Source organism: Corvus brachyrhynchos, unplaced genomic scaffold (genome assembly GCF_000691975.1).
Source record: "Corvus brachyrhynchos isolate BGI_N302 unplaced genomic scaffold, ASM69197v1 scaffold245, whole genome shotgun sequence".
NCBI lineage: Eukaryota > Metazoa > Chordata > Aves > Passeriformes > Corvidae > Corvus > Corvus brachyrhynchos.
In genome coordinates this window covers 2,775,404-2,783,575 of record NW_008238988.1, presented here as the reverse complement: position 1 = coordinate 2,783,575, position 8,172 = coordinate 2,775,404, and the positions used below count along the sequence as shown (strand labels likewise).

Here is an 8,172-nt window from a genome sequence, read left to right as displayed (position 1 = left end):
CCTACTTAGGGGGTGAATTAGGCCTGTGAATGGCAGAACTCTCTTGCAGATCACAATCCTTAAATGCAGTCTGTCCCTCCAGCAGTTCTTTCACAGGTGCCCCTGAGTGTTTTTGGGAGCTGTGTGGAGGGGCCCAGGCTCAGCAGGAGATTATCAGTACAAACTGATGGCTCAGACTGTCTGCAGCCCTTCTCTGCACAGCTGTGCTGCAGAGCCTGCCCAGGGTGAGGATTTTTGTTTGATCATGCAGCCAGTGACTAATGCAGTGCAGGGAAAGCTGGCGATGTCATTTGGATCTGTAACTTCTGCACTTATGGCTTTGAAATGTCCATGGGTGGTCCGATGGGGTGAGGGATGGCACCCAGGGCTGTGTTTGGGATACAAAGCACTGGCCAGACTTGGTGTTTCCTCCTTCTCAGCCACAGGGCTCACCCAGGGGCACCCACATGTGCACCCAAGATATGGACTGATAATTTGGACAGAAAAAAACCCTCAGAGACAAGAGAAGCACAAGATCCCGAGGCACTGGGAGCAGGAAAGTTTCCAGTCTGACCAGGCTGCTCCATGCATTTGCTTTTTACTGGCCACAGTTACTAAGTCCCTTCGATGTCTTTAAAGCTACCAGCAATAAATCAGCTGCAGTTAATAAATTCAGCACTGCTGAAAAATAAGACATAACTTATGTCCTGAATGGCACAGACATAACTGTGCAGGTCTGCAGAGTCACTCCAGTGCAGAAAGCATCTCCCCTGCTCCATCATCTCCTGCACCCAAGCAAACACCCCACTGCAGCACTGCACCCAGGATGGCAGCCACTGCTGTGTGAAGGAGATGTTTGGAATGCTGCAGCTGTTAATGGCAATTGTGTTGAAATCATCTCTGAAGAACCAGCTACCTTTTCTCATCCAAGATCTCATGATAGCAGGAGGCTGTATCAAGGGCAGGCGACGCATAACAGCAGTGAAAGAAATATGCAAATAACTCTTTTATTGGCTGCTATTTAAATAAAGAGGGGAAAGCCCGCTCTTTAGGAATATTAAAGTACAAAGCCAATGCTTATGAGGTAACACCTCAATATTTGAAAGAGACAGGCTTATGAAGGATGTAGTAATTTCTAGCAATTTTTATTCTCACCTAGATGCACACGTTAGATTAAAATAAACAACAGCAACTTTATTATGGTTTTCATTCTAAGTTTTCGATCTCTTTAAAGGTTAATTTTCACAGTGCTGTAATGAGATGGGGAAGTGCTGGTGCTTCCATTTTATATGCAAGTGTCCTGAAGCAGTGTGGTCTAATGGGTAATAAAGCCAATTTATCCATGATGTATCTTCTACTTCATTTATCCCTAAATTCAACAAAACATGCTCACCTTTATGCATATGCTTAAGACCATCTTAATTTTAATAGCAGTTAAGAATGCACTTATGTTCCATAAAATTAGAATCTTAAATACTTCATTGAAACAAGGAGGACTGAAATAGGTGATTTTCACATCTTGCCTTGCAGGTGAGTGCCCAGAATTTATTCTTGCTCTTGAAGGTACAAGGTTTCTTGGAGGAATAGACTGACCATAAATCAGAAGTGTCTTAACAAACAAGAACACTAAATGTGACATTTGCTCCTGAGTGCTGAATCATGCCAACTCTACAGCTTTTCCTAAATTAGAAAACTAATTACAAATAATGCTTCACTACTTGAAGCATGGTTTGCTATGTGGAGGCCAACTTCTCTTTTGAAAAGAACAAACAACAAACAACCCAAGAAAAACATGAACCCCCAGATATTTGGAGGCAGTCCTGATTTAGAAGTAAGAGAATAGAACACGAAGAACAGACATAAGGACATAAATGCTAGATGAAAAATGAAAAAGCTCAGTGCGTACTTGGCCCATTTTAGAGGTACCAACTGCTGAGGAGGGAGAGTGAAGGAAATTCCTAAGAAGTCACCATTTAAAAAGCTCCATTCCCTGCTGATGATGTGGACCTACAGCACAACTCCTTGGTTGCTTCGGGAACTTTAAGCTAAAACACTTGTGTACAAAATAATTCGGTCTTGGGGCCAAATCAGGTCTCAGGACTGAAAGCAGAGCCTAACTCTAGTCCTGAGCATCCTGGGCAAATCCAGGGCCACGCAGTTGGGCCAGGATCCCTTCATGGGACAGTCTGTGAGGACATGATAAACCGACCTGTGGCATCTGCTCAAACATTTCTGGGAGGATTGAAACAGAGGCAACATGCAGGCATTTTCTGGGGTCACTGTCCCCAGACACAATGATACCTGCACAATACAGGGGGTTTTTTTGTAAAAATAAAGCATAAGACATGTCATCAAGTGGCATTTCCAGAGCTGAAGAAAAAAAGGAGGCAGATGTGCCTCCTGGGACCCTTGCACCAGTGAGAGATAAGGAACCACCCAGCCCAGGGGAGATTCACAGCCCAGAAAATACTGCAACTCACAAAACCCAGCACTTGCAGTAACTGGGACATCCAAAGCCTCTCCCCTCCTCGTCATTCTCCTCCTCCCCAAACTCTCCCTCTCGGTTCCTTGCCTATAAATAAAACATTTCATTACTGAGTGATGAAGATTAAAATAAGGCAGGTGAGTCACCCTCCCTGGTACTACTTTGCTCTTTCATCTGCCTCATCCTCTTCCTCAACTCAATTGCAGCCCTGAAGGCTGAAGAAAATTTATCAGTGTGGCAGTCAAAGTGGACAGAACTACCTGCATCCCTGTGAGGAACAGGGCAAAGCCAGCTGCATTTTGATCTGCATGGAGTTGAGAACTACACTTCTGCTGCACAGAATTGCACAGATTTTAAACCAGGAGTTTTTATGCACCTCTAAGAGCACCCCAAATGCAGAGCATTGCTGGAGAAACCCAGCAGGAGCCATTGCTCCTACTTTACACAAATGAGAATGAAGGATGGTATTTCAACAGGATTTTTTTTTTTTTTGATGGCTAACTGTGTACTTAGGCTACTTTGTCAAGCTTCATGAGGATTACAAGAACAGAAAGATCCAAGAAGAAATCCGCTTTGTTCTCTCTCTCTGCAAAATCTGCTTGCACTAACAAAACACCAGGGAATGGGGAGAACCTCCACCAAATGATCCCTGTCCCCTTCACTCACAGCAGTAGATCAGAAGTTTTGTTTTGAGTGGCTAATCCAGACAGCAGAGAAAAACTAAATTCAGTTCTCTAAATCAGAAAGGACTAAAATGTTGATAGTAGAATTGGCATGAATATATACTCTTCCAAAGTGAGACTAAATCTGGCCTCAGGTGGTTCAATCTGAGCAGGATTGCCTGGCAGTTCAGGACACATTTCCAAACACCTGCTGAGACTCCCATGTGTCGTGCTTAGGTCAGTGAATCCACCATATCACAATTTTCTACAGCAACTTGAAAAATCAGGGTTTGGATCTTGGGTCTTTCCAGTGCAGTGGCTGTGAGCAGCGCATTGCCATGGATGCTTGGGGAGAGAGAGATCTTCCTAGAGCAAGACCTGGGAAGGGGGAGGAAGGCCACAAATAGCCAGTTGTTGTGGGGAACCTGGTGCATTTGTCCATGATCTGGCATCCCAAAAAGTGTCAGTGCCAAACCCAAGCAGCGCAGACATTCATGTTTATGCCTACTTCTCTCCACCCAGGTGAGCCACGGTGCTCTCAACCTGCCTGAAAACCATAAGAAATCTCTTTCAGGCTGAGGTGCAAAGCTGCCAGTAACTCACCCTCCCCAGTAACTGGACAGAAACCATAAACTGAGATTCACTGGTGCAGCTTTACCAACACCAATTCAGGCTTATGGCAGGAGCACCTCACTGCAGTCCCTTGCAGTGGGTTATCTCATGGGTTGGTGGGTTATCTCATGGTGAGAACACATGGGTGCACTGCACATATCTTCAAAGTCAACCTCTACAAATCATGTGAATTAGAAAAGGTTTTAAAAAATGTCTTTACTTAAAGCACTGACATTAGAGACTGTCCTCATCATGAAGCAGTGGGAGCCAACACCCCTCACAGTCTTGCGTGTTATATCTATGACTATCAGAGCATGAAATACTCCTGGGATTTGGTCTCCCACTGCTCCTCAGCAGGCAGAGGCTGTTCCTCAACTCATCTGCCTCATCCGAGCAGCTTTGAGTCCCTCCTTCCCTCACTGGCACACACCAAATGGGTGCTGTTATTCATAAGCACAGGATTTCCACATCACTGAGGCAACCCAGGGGATCCCAACCAACCCCTGGATGCTGTTCCAGAAGGGTTCCCACAGGCCATATCCACCCTCCCATTGTATCCCTGTAGATACATCCCAGTTATTGATGCCATCCCCTGTGGCACTGACCTCCTCTCCTCTGGGCAGCTGGACCCCACATGTGACCTGTCTTTGGAGGCAGCTGGAAACAGGCCAGGATTGCCAGGGATGTCCTGACTGCTATGCCCTGTCTGAAGGCTTAGAGTGAGTACGAGCTGGCAGCTCTCTCAATCTAAGCTGCATGGATGTGGGGGCATAACACCACTGCCTACACCACCCTACAGATCCACCCATGCACCAGGCTGCGTGAAATTTCCCTGATCCTCACACAGGAATCACCATTTGTGTGAGTTCCTGACCTTTTCCTGCTATTTTTCCCTGAAGAACACACCCAGCATGGAGGTGCAGTCCATTCTTACATTTTGCCATTTCTCTGGAGGAAACCATATGTATTTATCCTGGGGAATGCCTGGTAGCCTGTGTAATATTTTTGGAAATAATTCCTGTCAAGGGATTTTAATCACTGTTGATGCATAAAAATAAAATAACAGAATCTGTGACCAGATGGTGTGTTGGGTGACACAGGGCTCTCTTCACAAACATATAACTGCTCACCAGCCCTTTCAGGACCTCTTCGCTCACCAGTCCTTGCAAGAGCTGCCTACAAGGTCCTCTTACCCCAACCAAATTCATTTTTGGGAAGGAGGAAAACTCTGCATTTGAGAAAGAGAGACATTTTCAGCAAAATTCAGGGGCCAAGTATAAAAGCAAGAGAAACAGCTTTGTCCCTGCCCAGAAGCTACTGGAGTTTATCTTCATTGGAGCCCTGCAGGAGGAAAGGCTGATGGGGGATCTGCAGCTCCCTGTTGCCCTGACTGTGCTTGAGAAATCTCAGAGCTTTCCACTCCTCGTGGGAATTTTTTTCTGCAGTCTCAATCACTGCTGATTTTGGTTCATCCAAAGAATGGGGAGTGAAATCCATTGCTTTTCATCATTCAAAAACCACTCACCAGGTTTTGACACAAAGCCAGCTTGGCTCAAAGCCGGGCCCACGGCCAGCTCAAAAATATTCCTGAACCTTTCAACAATCCCTGGCTGGTTTTCAAACTTAAAACAAAAGCCAAGATGAGGGAAAGTTTGCAAATTTTTAGGTTGTATAAGAAAATATCTGCACAACCTGTGATAAATTCCCGCCATTTGTTTTCAGTTATTTTCATGCTGGGAGAATCTCCCAGACTCCAAACCCTGCTCTTGCCTTGGAGAGCATAACTATGGTTTTCACAAAAAAAGATGACTGGTCTGACAGGTGTGGAGGAAGATACAGGATGTGCTGGGAAGCTACCTGAAAATTATTCTGTCCAGTTCACTCTTGTTTGGATGGATTGCTCCTTGTCTAAAGTGTCCCCAGATGGCCCATTGTGTCAGGAGTGTTTGAGTTTACAGCAGACTATGGCAGTGTTGTAAAAAAGCTGGAGCAGGAGAAATAAAAGAGTTTTCAGAAAAACTTGACAGTTTCAGATATTCAACAATATGACAGTCTTCTTATTCAGAAACTTATGAATACTTAGTCACACAGAGAGAACAAGGAAATTATTTACTTCCCCCGGTGAAGGGGGCGGGAGTCGTGGCTCTCTAGGTAGTGTGGAACAGAAATACAGCTGCTGCAGCCACAAGCAGAGGGAGACTGCGTGCGCAGGGCTGCACTGCTTGGGATGCTGCTCTGTCTGCCATGGTCGGCCAGACGCACACAGCCACACAACGGTTCTTTATTGAACAGGGAAAACAAAATGGGAAATGTCTAAAGCACATTACTACTCTTATGGTACTGCTGGTTTGACAGCCTGACAGTCCACAGCCAGCGAACACCAAAAAAAGGTCTGTATTACTCACTTTGCCTCCACCTTGTCACAGTTTGACACATGCAGACAAACACATCTAAAACTCCTTTGCAGACGATTCCAAAAGCTGAAAATTTTCTTTGCACCTCTTTTTCTTTCTTTCTTTCTTTCTTCTTCCCTTTTTTCCTTTTTCTTTTTCTTTTCTTTCTGTCTGTCTGTCTATATTCTGCATTCTCTAAGTGCAAATCTACAGATCATGTCAAGCCTGAAGAAGCCTTCATTAAATGTAAGCAGCTTCACAGTGATTCCATTTAATGGTGATTTACACCGTTTAAGAGACCACCCCTCTTTGTTCTGTATGCTAAGATTCAGCATGGCCATATTTTTATCCATCAGTGAACAAAAAAAGCTCACAAGACTCTTCCCCCCCTTCTTTCTTTCATTATATGGTTGAGGTAGCCCTACCTGGAGACCCCAGTCGTGCCCCTCTTTGCACAACTCAAGCAGCCTGACATTCCCAGCCATCTGCCTCTTGCCTCCAGTAGAAAGTCACGTTTCACAACCCAACACTCAGCTCAGCGAATGAGCAGCACATCAGCAGATTAGGTGCCTGCCCAGAGCTACAAAACAGCAAAACATTTCCCACATCAGCCGAGGGGCGTTAGATCCCATTTTACCCCTGAACTCGGTCACATCAAGCAGACAGACAGGCACCAGGCAAACATCCATGTTGGGAGCACACACAGGCACCGACGCACACTCAGACCCTGTGAAACCACACGTGTGCCTGTGAGCAGAACAGCACACATAGCCACACAGACTGTGCTGTTCCTGGCCAGCTACTCTTTGTGCTGATTGACTGGAGGGGATTAGAAGGGACTCAGCCCAAAAACGCAGTTCCTAATGCTCCTGCAGCTATTGCATAACAGAGATCGGTTCCTGTCCCGAGCCCTGGCCCTCAACTTACTCAAGACAAGTTTAAGGCTTCAGGCTATGTAATGGAAATATCTACTTCCCGGTGAGATGGGATGCATCAGCTTCCCCAGGGCTGGGGTTTCTGGCTGTCTAGGTTCTCTGACAGGCAGCAGTGGGAAAGAAAGTAGGGATGGGTCACCAAGAAGGAAAGAGAGTAATTTTTCCCCAAACATTTCTACCAGGAGCTATGGGAAGCTGAAGCCTTCTGGGGTTCATTAACAGATATACACCTGCTACTAATGCACCTACTAAAGAAAGCAGCCCTAAACCAAGGGAAATTGAACACATCCCAAAAAGAAACTGAAAATCAATGAACCTACATACCCTAAACTAAATGCACCTGAAGTTGAACACACCTCAATGTTCAAAAGGCAGAAAACACAGCAAGCAGGAAGTCCACAAATAAATGAACAAGTCCCAAAAGCATGCACGAAATGTACAAACACTTTAGAATAGGCACTCCATTAAAAGCTGCATGTTGAAATAACATAAGGGGCCGTGCAGGAATTCCAGGTGCACGGCGAATAGCTAAAGTAACTCCGTTGAGATCTGTCACTCCAGATGTGAACAGGTGTTTGACAAATGAGGACAGATACACAACAAGTCAGATGAAATCAAATGCCCTCCAACATTTGCCTGAAATCTGGGTGTCTTATGCCTAACAAACTGCAAAGAGCTTTAGGGAACTTGGCTGGCTCCTGCGTCCCCCCTCCCCCACATCAGCAAAAAATAACTATTTGCAAAGGCCGCAATTCCTCGTTATTTTCTGTTTCCCTACGTGCAGTCACTAACTCGTTAGCGATGATTCCAAGCAGCCAGGCTGCGAGAAAAACAGAAGAAGGGTCAGGAACGAGACAACCGGGAGATGCTCCTGCCAGGGCCCCTTTGTTGAGCATCCCTGGGTACCCCTCGCCTTTTACCTGGGGATGCAGTCGCCATGGTAACGGGCGGGTGTTCCCTGGAGGAGCCGAAACCCAGCTGTTCCCGCTGCTGAGCCCCATCTCCATCCCGCAGCGGAGCCCCAGTCGCGTACTGGTCCGCCCCGTCCGCAGCCCAGTGCACCCCAGTGCCCGCCAGCCGCAGGGCCTGGGGGCGCGGAGGGGGGG

At 46.2% G+C, this 8,172-nt stretch overlaps 1 protein-coding gene across 1 annotated transcript in view; it reads right to left on the bottom strand.

Annotated features, from left to right (window-relative positions):
* The window catches only part of LOC108447780 (reticulon-1-like), a gene marked incomplete at its 5' end in the record, with an annotated part of 66,645 nt that extends 58,478 nt beyond the window's left edge, over window positions 1–8,167 (bottom strand). The window contains one exon of the mRNA XM_017738797.1: window positions 7,987–8,167. Within this exon, the coding sequence (XP_017594286.1) occupies window positions 7,987–8,167 (181 nt within the window). The remainder of the gene's footprint in view (window positions 1–7,986) is intronic.
* Between the last annotated feature and the right edge of the window lie 5 nt (window positions 8,168–8,172).